The following is a 21,114-nucleotide window of genomic DNA, read 5'->3' as shown; positions in this document are numbered from 1 at the left end:
GGGTGACTCTGGACTGGGGCTCTCACAGACTTCTGCTGTGTCTACACAGCTTTAGTGAAGGAGCTCGTGCTAATGTTAAGATAAAATTCACCTCCTCATAGTTTCCACCTTCTGGTTCTAATCTGCTTAAACTCTTCTAGAGGGCACAGAAAATGGCCTTTTCTTTGTTCTGTGTGACAGCCCTTCCCCTGTATACAATGAGTCATAAATGCCTTAACTCCATCACCTCCACATTCAAGCTGACTAGGGCTTAGTTCCTGGACCCTTCATCCTCCTGGTTACCCTAATCCAGCAGGGATCCCAGTGGAGGCATGGTGTCCATGGCCAAAGGCATTACTTCATATGTGGAACAAGCAGCATGTTGCAGAGAGCAGTATCACTTTCCAAACCTAGATCCTATAACATCTGTAATGCTCCCGTTGTAAATTACATCAGCTTTGTCTTTTGTAGCTACATCACACTTTGGATTCAGCTTAAGTTTATGATCTTTGCTGCCAAGTCAACTTTTCCTTTGTATACTTATAGAAGTTTTACTCTTCCCCCAATCTACATATATACCTTTAATTTACTCATATGAAATTCACTCTTGGCAGTACACAGAACAAATGGATGAAGAACTTCCATAGCTGACATTAGTCCTTATAAGAGAAATCCTCCCTTCTACCTGGGTATCCTGACATCCTCATCCCACATCAACATACCCCTAAACCTGAGTAGGAATAAGAGGACCCAGTGAGACAGTTACATTCAGTAGCAGTGAAAAAAAAGAAAAAAAAGCATCAGCCCTTATCTGAGAGATTAAAGGAATACAGAGAGCATGGACAAGAGATATTTAACAATAAAGTCCCTTAAATTCTATTTTTAAATTGCCTCATAACAAAAATTCAGTGGGCTTACTGAGACTACCACAATCAGCAACACACAGTATCAAAGGAAACTTTATTTTCAAAATCTCGTAGTAATAAATGGCCTGATTCTCCTCTATCCCAGCACAACCCATTAAAAACACAAAGTCACACTTATCCAGACTAGAAGTCTCTCTTACCGAGTACTTCAAGATCGAATGAACAGCTGTCAAACTTATCCTTGTAGGTGACCTCGCATCTGTAGTTTCCTGCAAAGTTCTCTTTGGCCTGGATGATCTGCATCTCGAATGTGTACACCTGCAATAAAATGCACAGACACATTTCAGCCCTACCTTGCTGACAGAAAGAGGTCCAAATTCCTCCTCATTAGCTTAAAGATATGTCTATATCTGGGGAGTCCAGTACACTGTTCTCACTATAGGAGGGGTCAGTGCAATACCGTGGGCACAGCAGGGCAACCACACTGGAGTATAAATACTAGGAATGGTAACTCCAGAGGATTTTCTGGGACTGAAGTCTCTCAAAGCCGAATGTGAAAAATGACATTTTACGCAGGTCACAGAAGGAATGAGTTAGCTGAGCCCCTGTGGCAGGAGATCAGGGCCATACCCGACTATGCCTTTCGAAGGTCTCCTTCAGCTGGAGGTGCTTCCCAGCTTTGCTGGCCAGGTCCATCCATTTCCCTTTGAACCATTTGATAGTAGGCTTTTTGAGAAGATCTTCGGCCTTGACTTTGGCTATAAAGGTGATATTTTCACCTAGAAAAAAGCACAAGTAATTCAGACTGTGGTTTAAAAACTGCCATTTGTTTTGCTTTTGGTCAGAAGGAGTTACACAGGACTATACTGCATAGATTGTGATGTGACTGGTACCACTGGAATTGAACAACGAAATGGCCTTGACTTTTTAAATGAGTACTGTAGTTCTTAGGATACTCCAACTTCTGCTTTTGAGGTTTATGGATCAGAAAAAAGAGCAATGGGGAAATCAGTGGAAATAATTTTTGTTTGGAAATCAAACAAATGTTATATGTACAAAATAAAATATACAGACGTACCTCACTTATTATACTTTGCTTTATTGTGCTTGGAAGATACTGCATTTTTTCCTACAAATTGAAGGTTTGTGGCAATCCTGCACTGAGCAAGTCTACTGGCGTCAGTTTTCCAACAGCATTTGCTCACTTCATGTTTCTGTGTCTCATTTTGGTAATCATAATATTTCAAACTTTTTCATTATTATTATATTTGTTATAGTGATATGTGGTCAGTGATCTTTAATCTTACCATTACAAAAAGATTAGGATTCACCAAAGGTGAATGGTTAGCTTAGATAACGGTTAGTATTTTTTAGCAATAAAGTATTTTTAATCAATATGTGTACATTTTTTAGATATAACACTACTACATACTTAATAGACTGCAGAGTAGTGCAAACATAACTTTTTTTTAAAATTCACCAATCCACCTATCCCCTCTCAGCATAACTTTCATATGAACTGGGAGACCAAAAAATTCTTGGGATTTGCTTTATTGTGATTTTTACTTTATTGTGGTGGTCCGGAACCAAATCCACAATATCTTCAGGGTATGCCTGCATATGAAAAAGTGAAATAAAATTGAAAAAAATACTAATCATGCATCTATATTTTTCTGTCCTTTTTATTAGGCAAGATGATGGCAAGTCTGGAATTATAAGAATATGACTAAATAAAATTCATCTTTTTAAAGTAAACTCTCTTATCTGTTTGTATTGACTCATTAGACCCAAAGGACATCAAAATTCTAGCCGTGTCCAGCCCAGCATCTTGATGTCTCCCAGAAACACGAGGGGAGTAAATGTTTCCAGTCACATGCAGTGTGCCTCTATATTCTAGACCTGAAAGAATTTCAGAATGCAGTCACCTGTGTGTTCATTTGCATAGTATTTGGTAAGGGTCAAAGACTGGCTCTGATCACAATATATTACTTATAAAAATTCATTTAGTTAAAATTCCTGGACCCCCTGGTCATCCTCTAGCTTACCACCCTGTTTATTTCCTGCAAGGCACTTGGCTTTTGTGAGGATCTGTTTGTTTAATTTCTTCTAGTTTGCTCCTCTCAGTCAGACTATAAGTTCAGAGTGCTCATGATTTTACTCAGTATTTAGCACAGTGTCTAAAACAGTAAGTGTGTAATCAATATTTTTGGAATGACTGTCTTCAAAGTTGAACTATCTATCTGACCAGCTTTCTCTGAGATACTACATATTATGATCCAGCATATATGCAGACTTATAATCATCCTATGGAATGAGGTGTGTCATAACAACAGCAGAAACTGGCTCAGAGCTTTAAAATGTGCCAGGCACTGTTTAAAGTACTTCACAGGTATTATTATCCCCATTTTACAGATAAGGAAACTGATTTGAACCCACTCTGGCTGGAGGGTCCAGGCACTCAATTACTACGTGCCACAGGTCACGAAAATAATAGCTATCATTCACTTCTTCAGGTTATAAAAGGCAGGATTTAGTATATTAATACAATAGAAGATCATTCAGCCATAAAAAGGAATGAAGTACTGATTAATGCTACAACTTGGGTAGACATTGAAAACATTATGCTAAGTGAAGGAAGCCAGACACAAAAGGTCACATATTGTGTGATTCCATTAAATATTCAGAATGGGGGAATTCATAGAGCAGGTTAGTGGTTACCAGGGATTAGGGGAGGGAGAATGGGGGATAACTGCTTAATGGGAGATAAGGTTTCTGTTTGGGGTGATGGAAATATTTCGGAACTTGGTTGCACTATGTTGAGTGTACTAATAGCTATTGATTATTCCCTTTAACAAGGTTAATTTTATGTTATGTGAATTTCATCTTTATTTTGAAAAAAAAAAAAACAGGATTTAATGCTTAACACTCACCAACTTTCACTGTTCCAGACTGAGGCTTTTCCACAAGCAGGGTGGACAGCTGAGAGTTGGCATTCTGCTGCTTGTCTTGTTCCTCCCCTGCAGGTGGTTCACCGATAGACCACTCTAACGAGCAAAAGAAGGAAAGGATCATTTCAGGGCCAAGTTCTTCTTAGGCAGACTTACCTGAGTCTGTTTTTCTCGTCAATGCTGAAGCTTCTCTTTGTCTAATAAACCTGGATAAACATCACATCATTCTTTCCAACCACCTCCCCCACAGCCATCAGTAGAGAGTGATGGATTCCCATTCATACAGGGATATCTCTTCCATGTTGGGATAAAGGAAACTTTTCTAATTCCTAGAAATAGCCACACTTTTCAGAAAGGTTGTTCTTCTCTCCTGGCAGCCAAGTTTCCTTTGTTTCCCCAAACTGCCTGTCCCCTGATAATGGTGGGAAGGATATGAAAGTGGCACCCAGTGTTTTTCCAGGGGACTGACTAAAAGGCCGTATCTGTGCAACAACAAAGTTGGAAAAGACTAAAGGGATGGGTCAGTTTGCTGGTCAAGTGGGAAAGGTCAAACAGCTATGCCTGGCCTCGTATTTCTAGATTCCTCAGTGTTGTATGATTAGACAATTCTATTAGGGTTGTACAGATGTGGCCATAGTCTGACAAGTAACAGGTCGGGACCCGCAGGCACACATTTCAAGAATTCTAGGAGCATCCTGAAAAAAAGGGGAAAAACTAGAAACATAGAAAGAAAAATAAACTCTTGGAGGCTTTTCCATGAAGACAGACAAGCTGGAAATAAAGTTTATTTTGCATTTTTTAGTTTGCACTCCAGGTGCTTAGGTTGTATTAATCAGCAGTCAACTCCAGTGAGGAGGCAAGGAGAGAGAACCATAGGTAGCCCTTCTGAGAGCTGAATGAAGAGTTCAGTTTCAGCCACTTAATAACTGGAAAAAAAATGCATGGGCTGCCAACTCTCTACCTGTTAATGTTTCTTGAAAAGGAGAAAATGTGGATTTAGTTATTTTAGTTTCATGTCTCAATCATGCTTAGTAATTTTACCCACAGGAGACCACCATTTTCACAATGAAATTAAGCCAATGTAGTCACGTGATTATACAATTTTAAAACAATACCCAAGTTGATGTTAAAATTTTATGTTGTGTGTATATGTAATATTAATAGTACTAGTGTAGAAGGGAGGATATAGCTCAGTGGTAGAGTACATGCTTAGCATGCACGAGGTCCTAGGTTCAATCCCTGGTACCTCCATTAAATAAACAAATAAATAAACCTAGTTACACCCCCCCCCCAAGACAAACAGTACTAAGTGAATAGTGGCCACTAATGTTTGGAACACAAGGGCAGGGATTTTTTTGGTTTTGTTCATTTCTATATCTGTAAGTACCTGCAAAAATGGCTGGCCCACAAGAGGCCCTCACACATATTTGTTGAATGAATAAATAAATCACCTCACAGAATTGTAGCTACAACAGGGTGCATTTGGAGGTGTTCTATTGACTGCATGTAAATTTCTATAAAAGCACAAATTATTATCTGATGTCAATGTCAATGCATCTCAGAAACGGCGATTTTAAAAGTCTCTTAATCTCTGTGTATTTGCCACATGTTTAACATGATAGTGATAATAAAACAAACCAACCTGTAGTACATGTGACTAGATTCCTGAATTTATGTGTGCGTGTGTGTATGCATCATGCAAAATTAATTGTTTCTCAATACATTAGTTTTCTAGTCAGAGAAATGTAATAGAAGATTGCAATAAAAGCTACAAACAGAAAAAAACCAAGATTAGAATCAAATACAGCTTCAAGAAATGAGGTCATTAGTGATTACTATATTAGGGTAGGGTCGGGACGCCTTGCTTCAGTCGTGTGCTCACCTGAATCCTTTCTTTCCAGGGCCCGACTACCCAAACCTGAAAGGAAAGCGTGATTGGATGATACAAGGGGGAGGGGGAGAAAATGGAGCACTGACTTCAACCTTCCTGGGTACCCCAAATCCTGTCTCTTTTGATGATGGGGAGAAAAAAAACTAGAAGTTGGCTTGGATGGAAAATCAGCAGAGCTTCAACTATGAAAACATCTGTAAAAAGTGTGTCTTATTTTAAAAAATGATAAAATAAAAGAATCCAAATATCTAAGGAAAAGGGGAGAAGAGCAGATAGCTGGAAATGAAAGACAAACCTTTTTTTGCCCCTAAAATGTATACCCAAGAGTTAATACTCATTTATTTCACAAAGAAAAGTCTTTTTTTAAAGTTTCTCACATTAAAAAAATTACCATTAAAGCCAACATTTTCCCTCTTTGGCACCGGCAAGACCTGGGTCCCCCGCTCTGAGCACTGTTTCATCAAGGTGCTCTGCTGTTTCATTTTCTTTACTGTCAATTAATAATAAATTGCAAAGTAGGGGAAGGGGTTGGAACCATCCTAACCTGGAGGCAGGGCACTAGGCGGGGTGGCTTCCTCTTCATCTGAAATAAGAAAGGAATAAAAAGTCAAGGAGAAAAGGACTTCATCTTGAGTCTCCTGAGAAGAGAGAAATCTGGAAAAGAAGAAGAGAAACTACACAAAACACTTTCAACTGATGAGTAAGCCTTAGAAGACTTGGCACCTGAAAGATTAAACTTGAGTACTCCAGGCAAAAGAGAAAAATAAATGAAAGGGTGAGGGAGTTGGGTAATCCCAATGAAAATGGCTTTAACAATGGTACTCTGTGCAAACGTTTTATGTGTTTGTAAGCTAGGAAAAAAGTAATACTAAAAATCTAAGGTTTATGAAATCAACAATGGAGGTGGTTTCCTAGTTCTTACTTTGTTGGTAAAGTCAATGACAACATAATTCATATACCACATGCATCTGGACATAGACAGAAAAGCATATCTGATCATTTTTTAAGCAAAAATTTGATGGGTGCATAGTTTCAAAGTCCACTAAATGTTAAGACTATTTGGGGGATGTATACAATTATTATAGATGATTAAGGCATAACATATTAAAGCAGTGCTTCTTAGAATCATAAAATGATACTCTAGATGATCCCACATTATCTCCAAACAGCAATTACTTCTCACTGGGCAGAGGGGAGGGTGTAGCTCAGTGGTAGAGTGCATGCCTAACATGCATGAGGTCCTGGGTTCAATCCCCAGTACCTCCACTAGATAAATAAATAAACCTAATTACCTCCCCCTGCCCTCCCCACAAAAACTAAAAAACTTCTTAATGGGCAATTTTGTAGTCATTGTATACACATTTTCAAATTTACTGAAAAGTGCTGGAAAATACAGTTAACAAGGGGCAACATTTACTGTTTCTCATCTTGTAAAAGTAGCTTTGGTTCTAGAATCCCTTTTGATGGGGAAATGTTAAGATGTTGGGATCCTGACCCAAAATTCTTGAAAAGTTGCCTGACTGAATTTGGTTGAGCTGGATGAGAATGAAAGGTTTAATTGTTCTTATTTACCATGAAACAACAGGTTCTCCTGCTAGAGGGGAAATTGAATAGCCTAATCTTTTCAGGTTGTGCCGAATCCAACAAGACACATATGAGAAGGCATGGCAACAGATAAAGAACATTTTCAAACAAAACAAAAAATATAATATATAAGTCATAGTTTCTTGTTTTCTGTTTAAAAGCAACTGCAATGATGAAAACTTAAACATCTGTTTTTGGCTTTTAGCACATGACCTACATGACACCACAGACTGAGAGCGACCGAGCTATTTTCCCTAATGACATAGAAAGGAAATTAACCAAAGTAGAATTTTGTGTCTTTAAGTCATGGGAAAATATCATTTGTAAAACCATAAAAATGATTCTTTCAACACTGAAGTTCCCAGCAAAGACCGCCTGGAAAGAGGAGAGCGAAGTTGGTCTCATTACAAGCCTGAATTTTTTTTTTGCGGCGGGTAGGGGAGGGTTCCACATGAATGATATCTGGCATGTGAGGAGAGAACTCCAGAGATGGTAGAATGCGCACATTCCTATAATTCTCCAAGCTCTCGTGGGCATAAAATAACTTCTACCTATGGTTGATTTAAATTGCCTTTTTAAATTAATTTTTAAATATGCAAACTTGGGACAAGGGTTGAGATTTTAGAATAAAAGCATATAAAGTTAAAATACACTGTAAACAAACCTCAGTTAACTGATACAATACCTTGTTTGATTTGGATGAATTTATGGATTCCTCAAACAGGGTAATCAGTTGCAGTAAATACTGGCATATGTTACCAAAATAACAACAGCAACAACTACCACAGACGGAAAGCAGTAACATCGACAGCTAACATTAACTCATCATGTTTTGAGGCATTCGATTAATTTATCATGTTTTCTGAATAAGACACATGCCTTAACGCTTTGATGCTTCTGAAATCAGGATTCATCTTATAATAAATGTTTATTTAATGAGTTTTTTCTCCCCCAAATCATTAAATCAATGTTTCATTTTATAATGGCTGTGTCTTAAAATTGAGACGTATAGTGATATTAATTTTTAACTAAGTTCATTACAAAGAAATCATGTAGTTAGAATACATAAAGAACAGAGACATTTTAGTGGATGGTTGATGTCTGATACCTAAAGGTAAAATGGTTCCAAAATATTCTGGCATGCAGGTAAGCACCACCAAGATAATGTTATTGTAGATGTAAAGGGACCTAGATGATGAAAAAAATTACTTATTCTTTTAATTAAAAAAAATCACTCAGGAAAAATTTGCTGGAACTTCTGTTGATTCACTTCCTCATCTGACAACCACATTAATGTGAAAAGAGACTTTTCATCTCAAGTTATGAGATCTTTAATAGGTACAGGGTTTGCTCATGATAGTTTGTGGTATTAATGATAACACCTGGAAAAAGAAAGTTTTTACTTCTGTTGCAGCAATTATCAAAAGCAGTTAATTTTTTCTGGAAGAAAAATAAAGTGTCAGTACAATCCCATTTGGACTTACCAAAAAATATACAGACTATACATTCATAAGACACAAAATTAGAAATTAAAAAATATATATCAGAACTTAGGCATTAAAATGAGTACTGATCTTCAAAGTCATTTCTGGTTCTAACGTGGCTGATACATGTGGAACTACCCATAGGGCCAGTTTTAAAACTTCCCCCAGGGCCCATTGTTAGGGCACAGAAGAGACTCACTCTCATTACCCTAGGTTCACACAGACAATGTTGGTTCATCAAAAACAAAAGTATGATCCCACTTGAGTACCCACATTATTCTCCACACATGGCCCTCCGTGACAACTGTCTGCTTCCAAAGCTGAAATCCACTGTCCTCTGCTAAGGGTTGTTCTCCCCACTAAAGCCCCCTAAAGTTGACTCCAGGACAGGACCCAGTGCCCCAACCCGCACCTGGCACACGGTCAACACTCACTGAATACTTGAGATGAATAAATGCACATTAGAATACAAGGCAGATCTTTGGGCCCACTGAAGATACAGAAAAATATCTGTACTTCACTTTCCATTGATTTGCTACCTGTGATTATTCTGCAAGAATTCTAAGCCATGGCAGCTTTATTTTTACAAGGATGTTATCTCCCCAGGATGATCACTCTGAAAGAGATATTTACATCTAAATTCTAAGTTTCTGTTTAGTTAAACCCATTTCTTTATTGTCATCTCCATCATTTCAATTCCAAGACAAATTGGGCAGTGTTAGAGAGCAGGACACCTGGATGGCCAAGTCCAGAGGCAGACAAACAAGCAAAAAAATAATAAACCCCTTCCTGGGAAATCAGCTGTTTACCAGACAGAGACTCTTAGTAAATGTGAAAAGTTAGCAAATCTAACCACAAACACTACTTATAAGATTGGTATCAGAACCAAACAACATTCTGTGGCTACAAAAAATTTTTTTTGGAACATTTCCAGGCTGTCACAGGATGATCCTGGTAATCTGGGAAAGATATTAAGGCTACATTGCTATGATGCTGTTAATAGTCAGAGTTTGGAGCTATTAATCGAATATACTTCAGCTAATGAGATAGAGCACTAAATAAAGTGCTGAAAATGTTCTATTATCTAGGCATGACAGTTTTCAATAGCTTTAAGTGAGCTGGTCTTAGGTCATCCATCTGTTCTGAGGTTGAGCACACATAACGCATACCACTGGCATCTCATTCCAAACCTCACCGACTAAGATTATGCATGGGATGTTCATCCTCCTGCCCAGCAAATGGAAATAAAAATCTATCTAGGTTACCATTGTCCATACGATCAGCAGCTAAGCCAGCATGGTAATTCAGTCGTTCATTCATTCTACAGGTATTTATTAGGGGACTGCCATCTGCAGCTCTCTGCCAGATGCTGGAAGAAATGAGATGAGGAGCCCAAAGAGGTGTTAAGACACTGTGCCTGACCATCACAAAGCTTACAACCTGTTAGGAAAAGGAGTGAACCATGAATACGTGATTAAGTGGAGAAAAGAGTGATTTAAGGACAGAGGCAATCAGTCCAAAAGGAATCAGGGGGAAGAAGGGGGAGTGAAAGTGAGTTAGGATGGTGAGGGGAAAGATACACAAGAGGAGTGACACCTGAGTTGAATGGTTAAAAAACAGTTAGGCTGGGGGCTGGGAGAGGGTGAGAGACAGGGATTCTAGTATAAGCTGGGGGACAGGTCTGTTGCAGCTGTCAATCTTGTTTATGCTCCTGCAAGACTTCTTTCTCAACCAGGGCTATGCATATAGCAATGATTATTGTGTCTCCTCCTAACTTAGGCATTTTCTTTGAAGTTTCCCTGTCCTTGATGAAAGTGAGTAATGGTTGAAGAGGATTGTATATTTAGGAAGAACTTCCACCACCTACCTTCTTTATTTAGGGATGTCACTTTCTATCCTAAATTGATTTGCTTCCTGACACGTAGAGCAAATACAGACACAGCAATTTATGGACCTGGGCACATGATTGCATGTGGCCATGACCTTGCTTAACTTCTGCAAAAGTCAGAAAAAAAAATGCTACTAATTTCAGGACGCCCTTTTTGCTCATCTGGCCTTGCTCTTTCATCACATTGTCTTCCGCATAAAGAGTTTTTGTTGACTGGTAGACTGGTTGGATGGTTGGTTGATTTTAACTTACAGAAAGACATTTTCTCATTTAAGCATACAAGTATAATGTGACTTTTCGGAGTAAGGGTCAGGCACAGACTTTGTTTAAACTTTGACAGCTTGCCTTCTGGGATTACATCATCTGCTCTGTTGGTTGAGCCTTACAGCCTGGTCCAAGCACCTTTCCAAATTTGGAAACAGAGGTGTATGCCATCGGCCCTGGAAAGAATAATGTTACATTAACTTCAGCCAGATGTCCCAACCTCCTTGAACCCATCTAATGGAAAGAGTTCTAGGAGTTTGCACTGTCTGCATGCCATAAGCAAATAACCTTCAGATTGTGACCTGTGTGGCCAGGATTAGCATTCATGTCACTATCCATGGGAGCCACTGAAGGTCAAACACAAAGTGAATGTACTAACATTGTGTGTTCATTTATGAGAGCCTTAAGTTCAAGTTAGCTGCAGAAAAGTGGTCCAATGTACTGAAAGAAAGAAAAAAAAGTATTTTACTAATGTATAGGGGACAATAATATCATAGGAATTAGGTAATAAAATATGACAGTAAGAACAAAGAGATACTTAACATGCTTTTGAGTGCTGCCCAGAAAAAGAAGTTTTATTGTAGGAAATAATGGGTTATTCCAAAATTTAAACTATATTATTCATTGCACAAGTAAAAGGTGAATGACGATAGCAAACATACAAAGCAAAATTATCAAGTCTACCTCTGTGAAAACTTTCTTCTGTAGAAGCCTAATGCTTCTTAAGACAAATGGTCAGTAATGACAATGACTTCCCCACGGGGAGACAAAGGAATTCATATTTCATGAGTCCACAGCAGTATATAATAAAGATTAGTCATTTTCTAAAACTGGACTATCTCTGTATAAAGTAAAAATAGAATAATAGTACAGAAATAAATGTTTTCAATTCAATAAAGATTAACGGGATGTTTGCTAAAGGTTGTATTGTCCCTCTATATAAACCATCGTATAAATCTACATGAATACATAGTGTTATAAAATGAGATGCTAGTTTTCAAAATTACTAGAAAAATCTGGAACAGCTTGCACAGTATCATGAAAACATTCAATTAAAAAAAATCTGGGTAATCAAGATAATTTTCCAAACTGGTGTCATTCCAGGAAGACCAGACACCTCTTTTCCTTCATATGCATATGGGAACTTGGAAATGAATTTGCTGGCATCTCAACAAGTGCTTGTGATATTTTTATCACTGTTTTTCTTTTAAAAATGTGTGTGATGAAAACTGATCAAAGCACTAATTCGTCATTAATGCTGATCGAGTTGTGCAGATAAGATGCAAAGGAAAAACTCTAAACCACAATGATGAAAGATAATGTAGAGAAATTCTGTGAGGCCCTCATGGCAATCATTACCGACCTCTTTCTGCTTCTAACTTTGTTGAATTCAGCTTCACTCTCCCTCCCACCAACTCACCTTTTGCTGGTGCAGTTCTGGCCTCCTTCTCTTTTTTTGGTTCTGTGTGGAAAGTACAAGCACATTTTTAAAAGTATCTTAAAGAAAGTGTTTTCTTGTGTGGTGAGCAATGCGGGGGAGGGGGAGAGAAGAAATTAATGACAACAGAACAGATCATCAATGATGCTACATACTCATTTATTATGCTAGACATGAATTATGAATTTGGGAATCATAATACATAAACTCACAATTTCTAATAAAAGCAGTTAATAAATCTGATCATTTTGGAGAAAAGTGTACATAGAAACATGTGATGCAGATCTTGTCAAAATACACCTAGCTATGCTGGGACCACGTTATAACATGCCAGTGTGAAAGTAAGTGTAAAATGCGGGTCACTTCACTGTAGACCCCAACAAGGGACAGAGTCTTTAAGGAAGTTGGACCCATGTAAAGGTTCCAATAGTTTGGGCTTCTAGATTATATTATAGGGTATAAAATCTGTGATTGTACAGTAGTTTGAAAGAAAATATTTTGGTGCACATATTAATCTTCTTCGGTGAGTTGAGTGGCAATAAATGCAATACCAGAGCCGTATCATCAGCTGTTCTCAGTAGAGACCTTCTGGTTTGCAGCTCTGTCTGTTTAGAATCATACTAGTTTATTTCCTACAAATGGTGTCTCACTTCAGGTATATGTGAGAAAAGAACTGTTTCAGCCAGGAATTCTCTCTTTTTTTTTTGACTGATGAATAGACATCTGAATCTTGGTAAGCTAATGAAGACAAATTCTATGTGGCCTCTGTGGCAATCATTACCGACCTTTCTGCTTCTAACTTTGTTGAATTCAGCTTCACTCTCCCTCCCACCAACTCACCTTTTGCTGGTGCAGTTCCGGCCTCCTTCTCTTTTTTTGGTTCTGTGTGAAAAGTACAAGCACATTTTAAAAAATATCTTAAAGTGTTTTCTTGTGTGGTGAGCAATGCGGGGAGGGTGGAGAGAAGAAATTAATGACAACAGAACAGATCATCAGTGATGCTACATACTCATTTATTACGCTAGACATGAATTATGAATTTGGGAATCATAATGTAGAGTCACATTCAACTTTCAGTAAAAACAGTTAATAAATCTGATCATTTTGGGAAAAAGCATACATAGAAACACGCAATATAGGTCTTGTTAAAACACACTTTGCTATGCTGGGACCACGTTATAACAAGTGGGTGTGAAAAATGTGATATATATAGTATATCACATAATATAAAATGTGGGTATAAAATCTTTCTGCTTCTAACTTTGTTGAATTCAGCTTCACTCTCCCTCCTACCAACTTACCTGCTGCTGGTGCAGTTCCGGCCTCCTTCTCTTTTTTTGGTTCTGTGTGAAAAGTACAAGCACATTTTAAAAAATATCTTAAAGTGTTTTCTTGTGTAGTGAGCAATGCGGGGAGGGTGGAGAGAAGAAATTAATGACAACAGAACAGATCATCAGTGATGCTACATACTCATTTATTATGCTAGACATGAATTATGAATTTGGGAATCATAATGTAGAGTCACATTCAACTTTCAGTAAAAACAGTTAATAAATCTGATCATTTTGGGAAAAAGCATACATAGAAACACGCAATATAGGTCTTGTTAAAACACACTTTGCTATGCTGGGACCACGTTATAACAAGTGGGTGTGAAAAATGTGATATATATAGTATATCACATAATATAAAATGTGGGTATAAAATCTTTCTGCTTCTAACTTTGTTGAATTCAGCTTCACTCTCCCTCCTACCAACTTACCTGCTGCTGGTGCAGTTCCGGCCTCCTTCTCTTTTTTTGGTTCTGTGTGAAAAGTACAAGCACATTTTAAAAAATATCTTAAAGTGTTTTCTTGTGTGGTGAGCAATGGGGGGAGGGTGGAGAGAAGAAATTAATGACAACAGAACAGATCATCAGTGATGCTACATACTCATTTATTATGCTAGACATGAATTATGAATTTGGGAATCATAATGTAGAGTCACATTCAACTTTCAGTAAAAACAGTTAATAAATCTGATCATTTTGGGAAAAAGCATACATAGAAACACGCAATATAGGTCTTGTTAAAACACACTTTGCTATGCTGGGACCACGTTATAACAAGTGGGTGTGAAAAATGTGATATATATAGTATATCACATAATATAAAATGTGAGTATAAAATCTTTCTGCTTCTAACTTTGTTGAATTCAGGCTCACTCTCCCTCCTACCAACTTACCTGCTGCTGGTGCAGTTCCGGCCTCCTTCTCTTTTTTTGGTTCTGTGTGAAAAGTACAAGCACATTTTAAAAAATATCTTTAAAAAATGCTTTATTGCATGGTAAGCAATGGTGGGGAAGGTGGAGAGAAGAAATTAATGACAACAGAACAGATCATCAGTGATGCTACATACTCATTTATTATGCTAGACATGAATTATGAATTTGGGAATCATAATGTAGAGTCACATCCAACTTTTAGTATAAGTAGCTGATAAAGCTGATCATTTTGGGAAAAAGCATACATAGAAACATGCAATACAGGTCTTGTTAAAATATATTTAGCTATGCTGGGGCCACGTTATAACAGGTGGGTGTGGAAAATGTGATATATATAGTATATCACATAATATAAAATGTGGTTATAAAATCTTTCTGCTTCTAACTTTGTTGAATTCAGGCTCACTCTCCCTCCTACCAACTTACCTGCTGCTGGTGCAGTTCTGGCCTCCTTCTCTTTTTTTGGTTCTGTGTGAAAAGTACAAGCATATTTTTAAAAAATCTTTAAAAAAATGCTTTATTGCATGGTAAGCAATGGTGGGGAGGGGGGAGAGAAGAAATTAATGACAACAGAACAGATCATCAGTGATGCTACATACTCATTTATTATGCTAGACATGAATTATGAATTTGGGAATCATAATGTAGAGTCACATTCAACTTTCAGTAAAAACAGTTAATAAATCTGATCATTTTGGGAAAAAGCATACATAGAAACATGCAATACAGGTCTTGTTAAAATATATTTAGCTATGCTGGGGCCACGTTATAACAGGTGGGTGTGGAAAATGTGATATATATAGTATATCACATAATATAAAATGTGGGTATAAAATCTTTCTGCTTCTAACTTTGTTGAATTCAGGCTCACTCTCCCTCCTACCAACTTACCTGTTATTGTTGCAGTTCCAGCCTCCTTCTCTTTTTTTGGTTCTGTGTGAAAAGTACAAGCACATTTTAAAAAATATCTTTAAAAAATGCTTTATTGCATGGTAAGCAATGGTGGGGAGGGGGGAGAGAAGAAATTAATGACAACAGAACAGATCATCAGTGATGCTACATACTCATTTATTATGCTAGACATGAATTATGAATTTGGGAATCATAATGTAGAGTCACATCCAACTTTTAGTATAAGTAGCTGATAAAGCTGATCATTTTGGGAAAAAGTATATACAGAGATGCAATACAGATTTTGTTAAGACATACTTAGCTATGCTGGGACCACGTTATAACATGCCAGTGTGAAAGTCAGTATAAAATGTGGGTCACTTCATTGTAGACCCCAACAAGAGACAGTCTTTAAGGAAGTTCAACCTGTGTAGTTAACTAGTAAGGACAGTTTTAGCAGAGTTTGGGAGGAGACTTGTTTTAGGAACAGGACGTCAGTATTATACAATGAATATGAAATATGGCATGACAAGGGAAACTTTATAGTGGCCCAGTGACAGCTGCTGATCTGAAGAACAGAAGGGAAAGGTTATGTCTGTAATGCCTGCAGGTTCTCGGTGTACTCAGTGCTGGCAAAAATAAGTCTGTATGTGCAAGAAGGAAACATAACGAAGAAGCAGCTCTTCAGAAGAATGTCACACATTTAACACAGACTGAAACAAAACTAAATTTGAGCTTGCCCCTGTTTGAACTAAGACAGCCCTGAGCCTGTTTCATCTATTTAAAACACACAGAGATACTCCTCCATACTATGTAAGGGTTTGGACTGTGTGAATCTTGTATTCTTAGCTGGACCAAGAGCTCCTCTGAGCAGCTAGATTTCTCAAACCACCCTCCTGAAAATAATCTCCAGAGCAGAAGAGTTTTATATCCCCTTATAAATTCCCATGCAAAAAAATATCACCAGCAACTGAAGCATCATTCAGTTCCTGCTTTCACATTGGCCAGGCTGGTCTACAGTGACTTCCCACCCCCTGGCTTTGCACCACATGATCAATTAACGGAACCTGCCTTAAATAACATATTGTCTTGGGAGGTTCTTAAAGGATTGTCTGATGGTTCAGAATAGTGGTTATATCTTATTTCATTGTTCTCTGGGCTTTATTTTATTTTCTATTTGGCTGTAAGCAACTTGAATACAAGGAAACATTTTCTGCTAGAGGTTTTGCACTACCTCTGGGATGGTGCATTTGCACCTAGCTATCAATAAGTATTTGATGGATAGCCCTGTATCCTTCTGAAGGGTTAGAGCAGACAGAGTAAACAAACTTATGGTTACTGGGGTTGGGAGAAGGGGGTGAGAAGGGATAAATCAGGTGTTTGAGATTTGTGAATATTAACTACTACATATAAAACAGATAAAAAACAAATTTCTTCTGTTTAGCACAGAGAACTATATTCAAAATCTTGTAGTAACCTATAATGAAAAAGAATATGAAAATGAACATATATATGTATATATGTGACTGAACCATTATGAATATGAACGTGAGTATATGTATGAATGAAACATTATGCTGTACACCAGAAACTGACACACTGTAACTGACTATACTTCAATTAAAAAATAAAAATAAAATAATGAAGGGTTAGGGCAGAGTTGTGCATACGGTAAACATCTCATGAATAATTCTTGAATGGATATGAGTTTCTCATCTGGTTCAAGGAGAAGAGTGATGAGAGAGAGCACTTTGGGGTCTTCATGGGAAAATGCACAGAATTCTGGTTGCCTCCATGCTGGGGGCCATTTGGCTGGGCAGACAAATAGTCTGGACACTCCACTTGGGCTTGCCATGCTCCCAATTCTGTTCTCTTCCTTAGGTGTTTGTGGACGTAAGAACATACTTCACCTGTGTGTGTTGCTGGGTACCACCTCTACCTGTCAAGGAGTGTGCTGGAACTTGTTATTGCTTGTTTTTTGTTGCCATCTGCTGGACAGCAGGGTGCTAAGGGCTGGAGAAGTTGACTGGTGTTGAGCCTCAGAACTCCCCTAGGAGTTTCTGGAGGTGCTGGATGGTGACTTCGTTCAAGTAAGGAAAGGGGTGCTCATCTTCCAGGACTAAGGCACGGTGACCCCACTCTCCCAAGAACAAGGTAGGCTTTGTCTGCCATTTGTTCTTTGTGAAAAAAACACTGCAAATCCTTCAGCCTCCACAATGTTAAAATATGGGCGTAACAATCATTTTTGGAGAACTTCAAAGGTTTTATAAGTATCCTATGTGCCATCCAAATCAGATTAACTTAGAAGAAAGTTACATAAACACAACGTATTGTTATTATCACAAACCTGTCACCACGGTGGTTAGACAACTTCTCCACAGGAGATGAGCTTTAGCTCACAGCTTCAATGGAGGACAAATGATGATGGGATGGATGTTCTGTATTTATAGCCCACACACAGAAAACAATGTTTTTACTCACCTTCTGGGGGTGAAGCTGGGGCTGGGGCCAGCACTTCATTTTCTAGAAATGAAAAGGATGATGGAAATGTTAGTCTCGTTTGTCCCAGAGAAAAGCTATTTTCCACAGCCCCAGGCTGTGCTCAACTCCAGGCGGCCGTCTTCCCTGGGCTGACAAGAGCAGTGGAGCAGGAAAGGCATCAACCCAAGAACCACTGTCTTTTGGTATATGGTGTGAAGTGAGGATCTAAATGTGGTCTGAAGATATAGAGATTTCCAGGAGAGGGAGCAGTGTAGTGATGGACAGAGCACGGGTCCAATGGGGTCCACGTGTCCTTCCAAGTGTTTGTCCACCTGCTTAGGCGGCAGGCAGGGTGTTTAATAGCACTGAGCCTGTTTCCCTTCCTGGAAGGAAGGACACAGCGACACCTATCTCATATGCACAGGATTGCTGTGAGGATGAGATAAGACACGGAGAGTGCCAAGCATGTCCCTTAGAGCCCAAGGTACCTGTAAATGATAGCCCACTTGCCCCAGACAGCAAGGGCACTGCAGCATCTCCGACATTATCCTGCCCTCCTGAGACATACATTCTGAATGATGGTGAGACCGAAGTCCTCAGGCTTTGCAGTGCTTCGTTTGATCACAAGGCAAACCGCTGTTCTCTGGGAAACAGAATCAACCCCACTCCCAGTCTCACGGTCATTTCTGGACGTTCATATGCCTGGAGTCGATTTTTACCTACATTTGTCTAAAATTATCAGAGCTCTGGTTTTGAGGTTTCATACCTGCCTTTGGATATCCAAAATTATGGAGCAGTCTGGCAGTGAGGTCTGTTAAAGAAGCTTCTAGGAAAGAATATCCTATGTCCAAGCAGCTAAAGGCATATCCCATAACCCATGGGCATAGAATTTCCCCTGCTGAACCCCCACAGATGCCCCAGAACGGGAATCAGTGACGAGTATGTGAACCAGCCGCTCCTACTTCTGGCCAGGGAGAGGCCATTAATGAAGGGGATCTGTTTTTATTTTCTGTTTGATAAATATCAAAGAAAAGTTTTTGTATTATAGGCACATTGTGAGATCCCCGGAGCCTTATCTCTGTCCAGATCTAGGATTTTCCACAGTTTCCCACAAGCAGCTCTTTCCAAGCAAAGAGGCCAATACTTCACGAACAGCAGTTTAGCCCCAGAGTCATCCCTGTGTGCAGACCAAGCAGCCCACTTTAGTCTGGGCAGGCTGGGATGAGGCAGGAGAAACAGCACGCACTGCAACAGAAATCAAGAGAGGAGAGATGCAGGGCTGCCCCGAACAGCAATGTCGTCTTCTTTTAAAAAATTATTATTATTATTATTGAAGTATAGTCAGCTTGCAATGCTGTGTCAGTTTCTGGTGTGCAGCATCACAGTTCAGTCATGCATGTACCATGCATATATTTTTTTCTTTTTCATTATAGGTTACTACAAGGTATTGAATATAGTTCCCTGTGCTATACAGAAGAAACTTGTTGTTTATCTACTTTATATACAGTAGTTAGTATCTCCAAATCTCAAACTCCCCATTTATCCCTTCCTACCCCCTTAGCAACGTCTTCTTTCATCACTAATTTTTGGTGCTGGATATAAACTCCAGTTTATTGTTTAAAAACACACGATTACTGTATTTTCATTCAGATGACCACAAACAAGTATTAATATACTCATTACTAATGAGGAAGAAAATATAACCAAAGGAGAAAAGAGGTATCACCTTACAGACTGGCAGGATGTGATGTGGTTTGAACATACAGTGAAAGCACAAGTGTCCCCTAGATGACACACCAGAAACGCTTTCATGTCCACCACGTCATGGAAAGTATCTTTCCTGCCAGTGTCCACGAGGAGATGAAACCCTCAAAGCATTTTATTTTCAGAGATCTGAGTGCAGAAATGAAAATCTAACATTGACTTCTCGGCTTGGGGTGAGCTGTTGCAGCACATGGATATCAGAACACAGAGAGTGAGGAGCCAGTTTCTTTGACACTCTGTCTTTTGGATGGGGCCATTGTCATCCAATGCCCATGAGCCTCTTCATGGCTCCCTTTAAGACAAGTTTCTCTGCCTTCCAATCTCTTTGTCCCACAGCTGCAGGTTTGCTTACACCACCACTGTGTGTCGTTCTGTTATTCAACCCAAGAGGGTTTCTGCTATCTACTTGGTCAGTTCTGCGCTCTTCAAGTTAACGGTCAAAGTCAATGTCGGCGGGCACCTCTTCCCTCCCTCTCTCCTTACTGCACCCCAGTGGCCCCTCTGCTCTAGAGCTGGCTTCTCTTTTTACCTTCTGACCTTTCACTGGGAAGAGTGATAATCTTCTCCCGAACAGACCTTTTGTTTTCCCTTTTCATGTGGCTGTGTCAGACAGACCTAGTTCGACTCTAGGCCTTATGAGCTGTATATTTGGGGACAAATCTTTAATCTTTGTCAGTCCTGGTGTCATCTGTGAAATAAAACTACTAAGATAAATGATCTCTTAGGGAGCCAATCCTATGTAAAATGCAGAGCACAGTCCTTGGCATGTAGACAGAGCCCTGTGATTTATAGAAATAACTGTTAACATTCTTTGGCAAGCTTGGTCTGTTTTTTTTTGACATTTCTCTTAAGACTTCCAGAGCTGATTATTCCATTCTGTTCCCCTCCCTTATTCTCTTGGCATTCAGGACCACATCATAATACACCTTTTTATTCACTAATTATTTTAAAATTATTTTCCAGTTGTCTCCATATATTTGTGTTTCTTGTCCCTCCCAACTGAACAAAAACGGGGATCTTTCATTCTTTTCCTATCTCCCTGGTACCACATTTTATTGCTGCAAACACATTATATGCAGAATGAATTGATGAGAAAGAATTAAGAAGGGCTTCTATGGTGATTGCATATGGACTATCAAATTGGCCACGCTTTCCCAGCATCTGTGTAAACAAAGGCCTATTTTCTAAGGGAAGTTGTGGTTGCTTAAAATCCTGTTTGGAAAGTAAGGCCAGGGGTGAATTTTAATCAATTAAATAAAAGAGAACCTTCCTGGACACAGAAACTGTCAAAGTGCCCTGGATGTGAATTCTTCATTTCCATCGTATCTGTAGCTCCAGTGTTCAACGTAACAGCCAGCCCCCAAATCAAGCCAA

The 21,114-nt window shown here is 38.8% G+C and overlaps 1 protein-coding gene and 1 non-coding gene across 6 annotated transcripts in view; one reads left to right on the top strand and one right to left on the bottom strand.

Moving 5' to 3' along the window:
• The window catches only part of MYBPC1 (myosin binding protein C1), an 83,243-nt gene that overhangs the window by 48,405 nt on the left and 13,724 nt on the right, over window positions 1-21,114 (bottom strand). For 3 of the 5 annotated variants that reach the window (XM_064491638.1, XM_064491639.1, XM_064491641.1), the window contains exons 2-14: window positions 17,977-18,018; window positions 15,496-15,537; window positions 15,031-15,072; window positions 14,566-14,607; window positions 14,105-14,146; window positions 13,644-13,685; window positions 13,183-13,224; window positions 12,325-12,366; window positions 6,229-6,267; window positions 5,676-5,711; window positions 3,776-3,889; window positions 1,476-1,624; window positions 1,046-1,163 (exon numbers count right to left, since the gene is read on the bottom strand). In XM_064491638.1, coding sequence (XP_064347708.1) covers window positions 1,046-1,163; window positions 1,476-1,624; window positions 3,776-3,889; window positions 5,676-5,711; window positions 6,229-6,267; window positions 12,325-12,366; window positions 13,183-13,224; window positions 13,644-13,685; window positions 14,105-14,146; window positions 14,566-14,607; window positions 15,031-15,072; window positions 15,496-15,537; window positions 17,977-18,018 — 792 coding nt within the window. The remainder of the gene's footprint in view (window positions 1-1,045; window positions 1,164-1,475; window positions 1,625-3,775; window positions 3,890-5,675; window positions 5,712-6,228; window positions 6,268-12,324; window positions 12,367-13,182; window positions 13,225-13,643; window positions 13,686-14,104; window positions 14,147-14,565; window positions 14,608-15,030; window positions 15,073-15,495; window positions 15,538-17,976; window positions 18,019-21,114) is intronic. The other 2 variants (XM_064491640.1, XM_064491642.1) reach the window with 2 other exon arrangements.
• On the top strand, window positions 6,878-6,950 carry TRNAV-AAC (transfer RNA valine (anticodon AAC)). Its single transcript has one exon. It is a non-coding gene; the product is annotated as a tRNA-Val (tRNA).

Source organism: Camelus dromedarius, chromosome 11 (genome assembly GCF_036321535.1).
Source record: "Camelus dromedarius isolate mCamDro1 chromosome 11, mCamDro1.pat, whole genome shotgun sequence".
NCBI classification, from domain to species: Eukaryota; Metazoa; Chordata; class Mammalia; order Artiodactyla; family Camelidae; genus Camelus; species Camelus dromedarius.
This window is presented reverse-complemented; position numbering and strand designations above follow the sequence as displayed.